This window comes from Cariama cristata, unplaced genomic scaffold (assembly GCF_000690535.1).
Source record: "Cariama cristata isolate BGI_N322 unplaced genomic scaffold, ASM69053v1 scaffold14539, whole genome shotgun sequence".
NCBI lineage: Eukaryota > Metazoa > Chordata > Aves > Cariamiformes > Cariamidae > Cariama > Cariama cristata.
This window is the reverse complement of record NW_009637529.1, coordinates 531-14,876: the sequence shown is the minus strand read 5'-3', so window position 1 is coordinate 14,876 and position 14,346 is coordinate 531. Positions and strand designations below refer to the sequence as shown.

The 14,346-nt window shown below is 39.0% G+C and overlaps 1 protein-coding gene across 1 annotated transcript; it reads right to left on the bottom strand.

Annotated features, from left to right (window-relative positions):
• Positions 1-7,453: 7,453 nt before the first annotated feature.
• On the bottom strand, positions 7,454-14,089 carry NUPL2 (nucleoporin like 2; the record flags this gene model as incomplete). Its single annotated transcript, XM_009708376.1, has 6 exons — positions 7,454-8,019; positions 8,154-8,238; positions 9,784-9,870; positions 11,954-12,030; positions 12,359-12,453; positions 13,844-14,089. Coding segments are annotated over 6 exons (1,156 nt in total), but the record flags the coding sequence as incomplete, so codon positions are not given.
• Positions 14,090-14,346: the final 257 nt, after the last annotated feature.

The window sequence follows — 14,346 nt, the reverse complement described above, 5'->3', positions numbered from 1 at the left end:
GGGAGACTTTTGGCCCCCCCCCCCCCCCCATCTTTTGTACAGCATTGCTCAGAAGGGGAAAATTGGAGAAAGTTAATCTGATTGTTAGCAGATACAGACAATTAACCAACTGTTAGCAGACAGTCATTAGAGCGTAGTTAGACTACAGTCATTATTGTGCGGAGGCCTGGAGGTGCTTCCTCCTTCTGTGGGTTGTACATCTGATGAATGACAAAAAGCTGGTGCTGCCTCTGCTTCCACCGCACAGCTGGGAATAGAGACCATCCCTGTAGCACATTCCTTCCTGAAGGGGTGGGGGGACAGACAGGAAGGTACATCACTGTATCAGTGTTTTTTAGGAGAAAATAAACCTTCTGACCTGTTCCAGACAAGTGTCTGGAGAACCAGAAGCGCTCACTTGTCAGAGCTGGGGGCGAGCTTTAACATCGCTAAGTTTCTAGGTGTGGTCCTGAGAAGTACAGGCAAAAAGACAACTGTGGGAGGAGTTGACTGGTGGTTATAGAAGATGATTAAAGGTTATGGGGGATTAATTTTGCTAGAAACCTCATATGATACGGGGCTTGCATGTGTGAGTAAAAGGCATTAATGGGACACAAGCTTGAAACAGCACCAGCTGGAAAGACAAGTCACGCTGGAGCTGTATCAGGACCTACCTGCAATGTACGGCTCTGCTTGTGTTCTTGGGCTGGCTTGGAGGCATCTCAAATAATTCATGAATACTGTGTCCTGACAGGGTCATCAGCATTGTATGCACATGTGAATTCCCATGGAGGCTTCAGGAAGAGGCACAGACCTCTGGAGAGGAGGGGGTTCTGGTGGCCACTTCCCTCCTCAAAACCTGCATGGGGAGGCCAAGGGAGTCATGTCCCCTGGTATGCAAAAGCGGGGGACCGGGGAGCTTGCGGGGAGTGGGAGGCATGCAAGGCAGGGCATAAAGGCATCAGTCTCCAGGAAAACAGGTAGGTCAGATAGAGACAGAGATGTTTGAAGCAGGCTCTAGGCTAGAAGATCGGCAGTGAAATTTGAGACAACCTTATCTGAAGGCAGGCAGATCTGCCTGCAGGCTGGGTCTCTCTCTTATGCTATGCCAAGTTCCTACAGTGAAGTTCAAGCAAGGCTTTGCTTTGCAAGGGCTTGTTGGTCCCCAGCCCCGTGGGAGCTGCTGAGCAAGCACAAAGGCCATGGGAGAACACTGAAGGCTCTCTTCTACCCCAAAAGAGTTAATATATACCAAATACAGAGGGTGGTTCTCCACCTCATCTACTGTCCATTTATCATACAGAAACAGTAAGTGATACCAGGCTCTTTTTTTTAAAACGCAACCCATGGTTATAAACTGCTATTTCAGTTCTATATGATTTTAGTTCTATTTCATCATTGCAGATACTTCAAGGGAAGCCCATACTTGCAGAAGTAGACTACAGGAACAAAATATCATGTGACTGTAAGGAGTGCTTTAATACTGAAATGCATCACAAGCCAGAGCTGTACAGATACTTGTCAGGCTGAGAAAAATGCAACAGCACTGGTTAGACAGAAAAGCTAAGCTATCAGAGATCAAAACTGTACCTCATTAATCTCCCTTTAAAAGAGATGTGACGTGGTTTTACATGCACATACGCAAATGTCGCTTGTTTGATTCATACAGGAGGGTGGGTTTATTTTGTATAATTAGAAATAATCTAATTATGTTGCAGGGCATATGCAATAGGCACATTTCATGTGATTTGCAAAGATAAGGCTCCACAGAAGACCTACAGAAGCATGACTCGACACTGACTAGAAAGCATTTAGTTTGCTAAAAGCGCACTGCCATAACGAAACAGAAATTCAGGTGGAACAGGATATAATTGCTGCAGGTACTTTAAAACCACCAGATCACTTTTCTGATGACTACTATGCAATTAGCAACATAACACATCTGCGTGCTGGAAGGGGTAAGAGGAGAAACTTGTTTCTTATGTCTCTCATGTGACATGACATTCCCTACTGCCTGTGGAGGAAAGACAAAACAATCCGCGTACCCGAACAAAAATGTTGATCAGCCTGCTGACGTTTAAATCTTGTTCTTGCTCTTCTTCCCTCCGTTTTAAGATCTGGTTTTGTCCTTTTGCAGGAGGGTAAGTCCCACCAAGGAGCCCATTGCATGATCGAGTGTTGTAAGAATGTACCTAGCTTTATTCTGCAGACCAAACTGAAAACTTGCAACAGCATTGCAGATTAAGTAAGAATATTGCCTAAGGTTGGGTTGCTAAGAACTACTCTCTGTTTTTTCGCTTGGTTATTCTTAGCAGGAAACCCAGGTGATTGCAAGTGAGAGTTTCAAGACCAAGAGGCATATTTACTCCCAGTGTCAGGGAGCTAATCTGCCTCTTGAAACGCAGAGGAGAGAGGTTCCCTCTTTATGGCCAGCCCCTAAGTCATTCCCGGGAGAGGGGGCAGGCACACACAGCTGCCTGCCCCAAATGCTCAGCGTTGCAGTCTTGTCACTCTCTTTACAAGTGCTAGTGTATTTTCACTCAAAGGCAAGGACTCGGATCTACTTACGTTGACTGCTGCCTCTCTGAGGACATGTACTGTTAGTCTTGACAGGTAGGGATTTGTTTCTAGTGTTTTGGCTTGGCCAGATCTTAACAGAGGAAGAAAAGGACTTTCCCAGGGGGGAAACCGCCTGTCTAAGACATCTCTGAGGAAGTACCGCAATATTCCGGTCACTAATCAAGATGCTTTAAAAAATCACGTTTCCTCCTTTCTGAGAGGGTACCCTTTCAATAAGATGATCATTCCAAGCCACAGCCTCTGCTTTCACCAAGCAGTAATTATTCAGCCTTTCAGTTTCCTGCTAAATCCTCATTTCCAATCACTTTGCTTGCTCTCTGAATCTGCTTCCACTTGTCATGCAGTTTTCTGGCAACTGTGTGCCAGAACCAAACGCAGCATTACTGCAGCTGTAGGAGATTCCTACAGCTCAGACTACATTGACTTTACTCAAACTACATTTAGATTTTACTGATTTAAACCACTGTGGCTTCATCTTTCACATACTGTCAATACCTTTCCACTCTACAGTTTTCCCTGTCTGCCTGAATATTAGTAGTTTAGATTTTTTTTCCTTCAGCTGCTGGCTTATATTAGGTCGAACACAATTAGATATCTGCTTAAATTATCTAAATACAACCTATGGCTTTCTTCTTCCACTGTTGTGCAGGTAAATACCAAATTACAGTTTCTCTCTATCCTCTACATTAGGGCATGGGAGGTGGGCTATAAACAAAAAGCGTTCACTTGCTTGTCAGTGTTTCTGACTAATGACTAACTCCAATCACTGTTACATAAACAGCTGACACCTCTTACATGCCTGCACCAAATGCCTTACTAAAAGCCAGAAGATCTGTCTTTGGAATCTCCTCAAATTATTTGTAACCATCAACAAAATAAATACCTTTGCTTGCCAAGATATATTACTTCTTCAGTCTCCTAGCACATCCCAGGAGTGCTCTGTCACTCTTCTGAATAATTATCAGAACTATAGCAAGTCCATTAGCGGATTCCTTTACTGACCAGTACAGCAAATTATCTGGACTCCCACTGTGCTGCAGTAAGCTCACATTTCACAAATATTTTCTTACTTGCCTTTTATCAGTTACTGCATTACATCCTCATTGATTTTTCAACTGTCCCTCATTTCAAGTATTTTTAAAATAGATTTCTACCACTTCAGAGTTATAAATCTCATTTCAGTGCTCCTGTATTAATAGGCCTTTTGTATTCCTTTCCCCCCAGATATGTTTGTGAAAGCTCTTCTTTCCTTATCCTTCTGGCTGTTAACTTCTTGTTGTTGATGTCCTTAGCTTTATTCTCTGAGGCTGAAACCTAGTCAGTTGATTATTTGCAGCCCATCTTCCTTCATTCAATGTAAGGCTACCTTGCCACTTTCCCCTGCATATAGTGGAACTACAGAGCCCATGGCTACTATGATGCTTAACTTTTAAGACAAAATTGTAATGCTTTCTGAGGCTCACTTCCCACCCTCCCCTTCTCTGCTACTACCTCACACTTTGAGATCTCCCTGTGCTGCCAGTATCACCTGGAGGAAAAAGGGCAGAGAAAATCCATGTGTTAGTTGCTGGGTCGCTTCCTCTGCTGGGGCAGTGGAGGGTTTTTCTCCTGTATGCAGCTGGCCTCAAGTGCGCTGTCTGAGGATTAAACCGTGATCTCTTGGAAACCAAAACTTCAAATCATTCTTCAAATTAGTTGTTTGCACCATACCACAAGAATTTCAGTGACTTATAAATCCTGTTATTTCAAAGTAAGGGAAGTGTTTCAAAATAGCCCATGGAGCTTGAATGTTCTAGCGTATTTCACAGACCAAGTTTTCCTGCTAATCAGGACACGTTACACCTCTTTCCTTGGACATTCACCTTGTGTTTCCTGTTCTAAAACAAAGTAGAGTAGGTGACATCTGTGAGTTTGCTGCCACCCTGTATGTGTTTTTATATGTCAGACCACAGTATTGTGACCTTCTGGAGAGCAGCCATACACCAAACAAAAAAGCATTTGCAAAAAAGAAAAGTTAAGAAAAAGGAAAGGATTGTAGCTAAAAGGAAGATGGTATTTAGCTGCCTTTGTACCTGCAACCAGCTTTGATATCGAGTATACCAAAAGCACACCAGGAGAAAAAAAAAAGTGCAAATGTTGGGAAAGATTGCTTTGATCTACTGACAAATTGTTGCTTATTTTCTGCAGTTTAGTAAGCCCACTAGAGCAATACTATTTCTTTCTATTCTATCCTAACCTTACCTTTATTTCTGCAGCTAAATACACAGCGTGCCTGTTGCTAGCTAAATCATATCACACTGTTCTTTGCTAGCTTTTTAGATGCTCAGAATTCCATTTGGGATAAACACCAAGTCTTAATATCTCTGTAATAGTGATTTTTTGATCTTTGAGTGTGAGATGGTGATCTTAAAAAATGCATTTGTTCAAAAAATTTGACCAACCATGATTTTTTATTGTCATTTAAATTAGGAATACCTCCCTTAACCTTTCTATTTCTTCATGTCAAGGTGATGTAAGACTTCAAAATTATCTTCTTCCTTTAGGTCCCTGTAGGTTAGAATGATGTTTGAGAACATGTAGCCAATGTTCTTTTGTATTGTAGATTATCCAGATTTTTCATGGCCTTACAAATTTTTTTGTTTAAGCAAAAGCACTTCCACTTAAAAGTGCTTGCACAATTTTGAGCCTTGAAAGCTCTTAGTGCAGCTTAGCAGCAACAGCCCAGCTAAGATACTCTAAGACTAAAAGTTTTCACTCATCATTCACTTAATGCTGCTTTAAGCTCTTCTGTAGCACAGCAGCAGCACTGAGGTATGGAAGCTCAAAAATCTTGCAGTGGCCTTGTGTATAAAGACACTTCAACTTCGTAAAGATAGCTTTGGCGTTTGTCAGAGGTAGCCTGTCCTGAACTGTTACTTAGAATGTTCTTCTCGTTTGATTGTTTGTCAAAGTAGTCATTTAAGAGGATGAACTTGAGGAAAAAAGCACAGGTGACTTCAAAATTACTACTACCTTAAATGCAAGACAGAACCATCCACAGTCCTCTAAAACATGCCATGGGATCCTTAAGGTTATCAGCAGGACTTAATTCTGTACCTTTACCCCAAAATATACTCTTGCCATGCTACAATGCTGCTTTAATACAAATAATAATAAAAATTACAGGAACTTTAAAAAAACCTTGTAGCTTTCTGATACAATTGGGTTTGAGAACCACCAAGGTTTCACAGATGAAATACAGGAAAAGGTATAGCATGTAATAGAATGAGTTCAGGCAGTTAGAGAATTCATCTGACAAGCCACAAACACTTCTTTGCTTGTTGTTAAAGTTTTTATAAAAGTGAGTTTAACAATTTCTGCAAAGATGGAGGGTTTCTTCAACTACAGTGGCATAACGGACTTTTGGTACGTTCTTCAGTTCCTGTGTCAAAATCTGAGTAACTGGCATAAACAATCCAGAGCTAAATGAGCCCTGACAGATGGATGTGTCCTCTTAATTTGTACAAGTCTTAGTACTGCTCTGGAGGCCCCACTTGGAAAAACACATTTCATAAGAGTTAAATGGAACTCTGGGCCAACATATCAGTATTTTGTTTGTGAGTTGCAGGAAGCCTGCACTGGGTCATTAACAACAATAACAAAAAGCAGATGCCTTATTTCATCTACAAAACAATCACTAGAAAAATCCACATAAGCAGCCCAGTACTATAACATATGCAAGTTTCTGGTGCATCTACACTGAGCACAGAGACTGAGGAACATGGATTTCTACTAAGCCTGCAGCCTAGTAGCAATGCATGAAATAATACATGCACACTGTTTGAGCACGCCAGTATGCTGTGGGCCTTTGGCAGGAAACGGCTATGGTGAAGTTTTAAGCAGGACCATGGCTCCATAGCAAGACCTGTGAAATGTTACTTTCAAGTGTTAATGAAACAATTTATTTATGTATATCCTGGAGTAAGCTTTTGCTTTCCTCTTAAATGTGAGGTTTGGTAATTTTAAACCATTAATGGGAGGGCCTGGTGAAGAACAAGTGTTCTCTCCTCCTGACTCTAGTACCTCCTCTGGAAGATTTCTGACTCCTCTTCGCAAAATACATACCTTAGTATCATCAATTCAGAAAAGGTATCGCTCATATATACACCCATCAAGTTTTGAGAACCAGACAACAAAATTCTATCAATTCACATAAATGTAGTACATAGTTTTGCAACTGCTTGCAAAATTTTATCTAAAAGGTGTCAACATAACAAAGCACAAGCCTCTTAATCACTATGAATGCTTTCAAGGCTGTCCTCACCCAACTGTATTACATTAACGCATGCATTATGACCTCAAGCAGAACTAACAAAAGCTGAATTGCATCAACTGGGAGAGGTAACTGACCCCCAGGTGACAGAAGCACATAGCTAGTTACAGACCACACAGGAGCCCACTCCCTCCAAAGACAATTGTCAAAGGCTGCACGAACCCTTTAAATAAGAGGCAGAAGCCAAGGTGGTCCCACAACAAGCAGTCTTGCATTGCAAGCCTTTCTTCCTAGCATTCTACTCACAGCAAGCTGTGAATACCCCACCGAAGCATTCTTGCTTTTGACAAAGCCTTTTGAATATAGTTTTTTCCCAGGATTTCACAATACAGAATATAAAAGGGAACTTATTTTCATTACTTCATTTCTTGGATGTAAAAGGTCCATTTAAAATAACTAAGAAATTATAAAATACATTGTTCAAATGTTTATACCTGTGAGTTTATTATTGCAGAAGACTTAGAGATGAAACGAAAATTAACTCAAGTGGAAGCATTTTATTTCATTACTTAACAACAAAATTGTGTAGTTGAGGTATCAGACAAGTTACAAAAAACCTATTTCAGAATAAACCTAAAAGTCCTAAACATTTAAAAGTTCTAACGGTGGTGGCTTAAGAGGAATCTTTCCCATTGTAAACTTTTTTGCTTCAAATTGTTTCAACTCTTCAGCTGATAATTCATTCTTTGGTGTAAATAACTTTTCTGATGTAGTATTGTTTATGACTGGAGAAGACACTGATGTTAAGTTATGTCCAGAGGTACTGGCAGTCTGTCCAGATAAAGTACTGCTTGAATGTGAGGGAGAAGCTGCCACTGGTGCATTAAAAGCTCCAAAGGCTGTAAGTGGAGTGGTGCTTGAAGAGTTCACAGCAGCAGAATTGCCAAACCCTGAAAACCCAGAAGTTCCGAAGCTAGTAGTTGTTTCAGAAGTTTTAAATGAAAAGGAGGCTGCAGATGGAGCCGCCAGGCTGCCAAAACCAACAGAATGGGCTGTGCTAGGGGAGGATGTCACACCAAACGCAGGAGGATTACAACCAGCAGAGCTCCCAAAAGCAGGGGTGCTTCCAGACGATGCACTGACAAGACTGGAACTTGTTTTAAAGGAGAAACTGCTGGCACTGTTACTGCTGCTGTTCACAGGAAAGCCTGCAATTACAAAGTTTATAAAAAAATTGTTAGAATGGGCACACCTGTGGTACTAAACCAGTGCTGTACTTCAATAATGCAGAAGAAAAACCCAAGAAAACATTTAACTGTTGGTTCTCAACACAGGAACTTACTTGACAACCCAAAGCTTGATGTTTGCTGTCCTCCAAATCCAAAGGAAGGCAATGGTTGAGTGACCATGTTTTTCAGTTCAGATAGCTTAAAAAAATACAAATACATAAATGAAAACTAGATTCCAAAGCAAGGAAACGTTTTTCAATAAATACTTGAAGCAAAAATATAGCTGCCCAGTTCCATTTAATACAACTTAGACACTGATCACTTGCATCACAATTGCATGCACTTGCAGCTATGAATGAAATGCTTTAAGGCTATCACTGAAACAGTGAAACACTCCAGAAACACAAATATATTACAGTTTATAGATTTTTTTTTTGTCTGTCAGTCAATGACCCGAAAATCTTTCAGCTCTTGTTCTCATCTCTTAGCTTTATAACCCTATCTATGTCATTGCTTTGACTTACTCTGTTCTCTCACCTTAGCACATCTATTCTTCTGTGCTAAAGCCCAAATCTCACTTCTTCACCTTCAGCATTGAACGTACCAAGGGGTGTGATCATATTTCTAAAAGTTTAATGCACTTCATGCAGACTCCACTTAACTACTTCCTGTCTCCGTGATTATTTAACATTGGCTTTAACTCAAGCATTCTCTTCTGACATGTTACCAAAATGCTCTATGTATCCTAAGATGGCCTGGAGGACAATTCCAGTCTGGTCTGCTGATTATACCTTGGAAGAGTCGACATCACCACATGGAAGAAAAGGTGGCTTGTCTATTTGCCTCTTACTATATGTGTACGTGTCCAGATCCCAACCTTAAGCTATGGTTACTTTCATGTGGCCTGCAAGAATAGCATTCCAAACCTGGGATCCCGCTGCTGCCTTGCTAATATGGAACCATCCTGATTCACTACTTTCCTTAGTTAACTAAAGGGTTTTACAATACCTGCCTGCAATTCACTGATTTCATGATTCCAGAGAAAGGTGGATGTAAGACCCAAAACTGTGTTCATAGACTTTCATGTTCACCTGACTCAGGCAGAGCTAGAATATTGAGTCACACTTCTATCACCTATAAAAAACACAGAGCTGGGGCAGTTTTCAAACTGCAATCTTTATTCTCTTATGTAGTTCTTCCTTACACCCTTTCCACTTGCTCTAATGTTCCCAGGAGTGTTCTAAGATTACTGTCAATGTCTTCATGCTGCCAGTCAGCCAAACAGTTTCCTGCCACATGTGTTTCAGAATATAACATATCACAGTTGAGATTTTCAGAACAGTTTATAGATCTACCACAAAAGCGCTGATGAATCGAGGAATCAAACATTTTCATGTCTCAGCTATTTAAGTGCTAACAAGGATGCCCTAAAAGAATCATGTATATTTGGTTGTGAAATAGTATCCTGCGATCTTCAAAGCAATACCTATCACCTATTTATATAAAGGTAGTAGAAGCATAGTTAAAAACTTTGGTAACAGCTGAAGTTTCTATGGAACATTTGCAAGAGCTCTTCATTAATAACATGGTGGCATATTACAACTACCATGTCTTACAAGTCTTTGTAACAGAAATTAATGTTGGCATTTGCAAGACAGTTCGGTAGGATGTGAGAAGAAAAATATTTACCCAAGATTAATAAAAAAATGACATCAGGAACATTTACCTTTCATTAACACTTACCAAAGCTGCTTTTGTGGATGCATTTAAAGTTTTCAACTGAAGCAGCCGATTTTTCCATTGTTTTGCTAACTGTTGCACAGAGTTTATCTGAAGAGGGGGAAAGAAAAGCATGTTTTTATTATTGGTGAAGACATAAAAAAAAAAAAAAAAAAAGGAAAATACAGTGATCGGACAACTAAACTGAAAGAAGATTTCTATAATTAGAAACTTCGTTAAGCCAAGACGACAAGATTTTTGCCTTCCTGAAACTTCAAGGTGAGGAGCTGAAATTTTTATTATTAACATGGAATTCCTTTAAATTCTCTTGCAATTGCCCTGAAATCAACTTTTTTACTTTACATAACAGGAAGATTAAAAAAAAACGTCCTGGGGCTTTCTAAATCTAAGTTCTATCACTATCTGAATTAGGTGCTTGGGGATAAAAAAACCCAAACTATACACAGAATATATAAGTTTTAAGTATATGAGAACAAACTCTTCAAACTCTTCAATCTTTATTTTATTTCTGGCCTGTCCACTTATGTGCTCACTCATTAAGCTGAAGTCCGAAGGTTTGGCTTAGCTTCTTCCACATTTTCAGAAAAAAAAAAAAATGCTCACTTTCAAAACATTATAATTCAGAACACTTTAATAGTATCATCCTAAGATATTTAGCTTTGCAGAAATTAACTTCCTTAATTTAAATCAACCCCTTTAACATGATCCAACAGATTACTGCACCGAACATATGCTAGCAATAAATAGTACCTGTGTATTGATAACTGTGATTAAAGTATTAAACAAGAAATTGGAAAGTTTTTAAATAGCTTTTCAGGAATTTCAAACCTGAATTTCTTATATTTGAGTTTACCAACACACCTTATTTGAAGCCTAATTGAATTTTCCTTAAAAACTAAACAAGTAAAACATATAATGTCCCAAATGCCTGTAAGAGTGGAACGAGTAATCTTTTTGTAAATAAATTCCTTAATTTTTCAAAAGAGTCTTACATCACAAACATCAATAATTCTTTTGTGTCTAGTCACATGCTGGAAGATCATGTTGCTTGGTATCAGATCTTACACAACAGATGAGAACATTCAGATTTTGACCCAGTTTAAGAATAGAAACATGCTTTGGAAAAGACATGTTGTACTTACACACTTTGTGAGAGAACTGTATCATACAGTTATCCTCTATACACCAAGACATTCATGAACTTGCACTCAGTGCTTCAGTGAGAGGACGGATTTTTTTTAATAGTCAGGTATACTGCATTGTTTAATCATTTCAGCTTATTTTTTAATTGAAGTTTAAAAAAAAAAAAAAAGTATCTCCTGTCTCTGAAAATGCAATTCTGGCAATTTTAAACACATGAAGCAAGAGTAGTGACAACAGCAATTCCTTCTGTAATACAGAACCAAGCAGAAGAAGAAAGAGTGCACTGTAGCTTGAATTAGTTTGTCCTTGCATCTATCCAATAGCCTAATCCCCTTCCTGGCACAACATTAAACTCTGCTAGCTTCCTTGATATTGATAGGACTATGAGGGAGAAACAATACATATAAATTTAGACATATTTTTATATAAACACGTGTATTACTTCTTTTCTAGAAACATATATACTCCTTCAGAATTATCTGCTCTTTTCAGCATTAATTCCCTGCAACAAAGGTATATAAAAGAACAAGATCAAATAAACTTCCCCAGTGTTCTACCTAAAGCACTATATAACCAGCTCTAATGATCAAACTGACAAATAGCATATGAAGTATTAAACTTTTGAGACAGGATTCAAATAACTTCTACAAATAACACACAAGAGCAGGGACAAGACTAAGTCAAGGAGTGCCTAGACTGAGAAAAGACCATACATTTAACTGAGACTAGCTAAAAGTCTATTTCCACCACTTTCTGTAGGAACTGACGTGTCAAGGCCACCAGTTTTAGAAGCTCAGATCTGACAGTTTGAGTGTGTCATCTCGGACAGAAATAGGAAGTTATTGTAGAGCATACAGACTAGCAGCTATTTTTGCATTCTATTTGGTGCACAGTAATTTAAAAATATTTCGGTGTTCTGATAATCTTCTAGAGTTCAGTAATTAAATGAGTCAAGAGTTGCCACCTGAAGAATAGTAACAAGTCTTACCCCGAAACGTGTCCACATAGGTCAGCATTTTTAAATACTTACATAGTTCTGAATGTTATTGTTTGCTCTGGAGATATAATACTCCAGATGCAACTCTTCTGGCGAGAAATCTGGAAAGCCTGTAAGGAGAGGATTAATCAAAAACCTCCAAGAAAATATATTCGTACTTCCAATTGCCCTCTATAGTTATGAAGAAATGGGCCTTGGTACGTTATCTGTAGTAAGTCAGTCGCAGTTGGAGACACAAAAAGGATTCGTTACACAACTTCAGAGATGTGAATGTCGGAATGAATTTGCCGTATTCCAATGTTCCAATATTCCTTTCTGTTGCATCACAAGGCAAACCATCACCATGGAAATGGTTCTACAGAGGTACAACAGTGTGGGCAAGCGTAAGAAACATCCTCAATAGCAGCAATACGTGACAACACTAAAAACATTACCTACCTGAGACGTTTGGCTTTTCTTTCATCGGTGAGTAAGATGAAAATATCCATTGTCCTGAAGATTCCCAAATTTCCATGTCTTTCACTACACATTCACTAGAAAACCAAACCAAACCACAGATGAAGGTGGAATTACATGGTCAAAACAAAACCACCAAAGCAATTGCCTAGTTTGAATCTAAAGTCAGATTCAAATACCCGCTACCATGAAAATTAATGAAGTGTGACACTAGTCAGAATGAACAAGAGAAGTACTCAGTTCTCTGTGGAAAAAATGCACTTACTTGGCAAGATACATAAATGTCCCTTCAAAGCATTTTACTTTATCATCTAACTGCAAGTAAATCAAATCAGATCTTAAAAAAAAAAAGTTCTGAAAACACACAAAGTATCTTTTAATCCTTGTATGGCATATGCTGTCACAAGATTTTCCCTGAAGCTGTAGATCATAATACAATTTAAAACCTTCTCAATAGTAGTCAATTTTACAATAGACATGAACATGCACAGCATTAAATAGCAAAATTCAGGGAGAATTTTCAGTGAGAAAAGAAAGAAAAAAAGAGGAAAAAAAAGAAAAAAGAGGGAGGGAGGGGGAAAAAAAAATACATGTTCCATATAAGTTTTTGGAAGAGAATCAAAAGCATAAAAATCCAGATATTGCAAATGCAAAGAAATAGAAGCTACATCAAGAAAAGAAAATCCAAATGCAAACGAACAATGAAAGGGTTAAAAGTAAAATGGATAAGCAGATTACTACGTAGTAACAAACAAAGATCATAAGTGTTTCAGATGTTTGTAACACAATATACATTCATGTTTGAGAAGCTGAATAAATACTCTATTAAGCATTTTCTTAATGTAATATAGAAATTAAAAATTAAAATTTCCATTAAAAAAATAACGGGAAGCGGTTCTAAAGTCTTCCTGCTTCAGGAAATCACACTGCTTGTTGCTTCTCATCACCTGCCCTGTAATCGCCTTGAACCTGCTGGTCACTCTCAACTGACTCTAACATACACACATGTGAAACCAGGTTTCAATAGTTTTGCTACTGACAGAACGATTTCTTAAGTGTCAGGAAAACTAAGTCAAAGAGTTCACTTTCTCGAAGAGTTGTGGGGTTTTTTCTTTGTTTGTTTGGGTTTTTTAATGGTTTAAACGCTGTCCAAGGGCTCTGACCCCTTATTTTCAAGTACTGAAATCTTTGTTTCCTTCCTTATCCTCCTACCCACAACTTAAATACCATACCATCTTACTAATATCACAGTTGTCTAGCTGCCCAACCCAGGTTCAGAACAAGGATCGCCTTCTTCCCATGCTAGCATAACTCAAGAGAACCAAATGAAGTAGTGTTTTCTATGGTTCCGACTAGATGTCCCAGCTTCCTCCTCATGATTATGTCCTCTGCATTATCTCTAGAAAGTCAGTAAGCTTTTAAATTGCTGATTCTAAATACTTTCAGTGAGACAGGACTATAACTTACAGCAGTCTCTCCTCTTCATCGTTATAGCCATCAGCAATATTTTGACTGTTGATTAACGCTGAGAATCTGTTCTGTGAGAAGTCTGCATTTCTGCTGCTGCCACCTGATGATCCAAAATCAGAGGAGCCAAAAATTCCTCTTCCGTGATCTCTGCTGCCACCCCATGTATTAGATTTAAAGGTAGATGGCTGGATAACATTCGTGTATCTCTGGTTAGTGGTAATCCATCCTCCTCCTCCTCCTCCTCTGCTAGTACCTTCCCCCCCCCCTCCTCCGCTGATCCCCTCCCCCCCCCCCCGAAAAAAAAAAAAAAGCAGATTTTTTAAATCATTATGACATTAAACAATACAACATCGACAAAAACCGTAAGTATAACTATTCTTATAGTGGCAATAAGAAGTTCGAAAAGAAAATGCAGGGTTTTTCCCTAATGAATTAACCTAATTATTTAGTGAGCTTAATCTAGTGAGTTACCCAGGGTAGTTCTGGAATCAGAGGTAAAT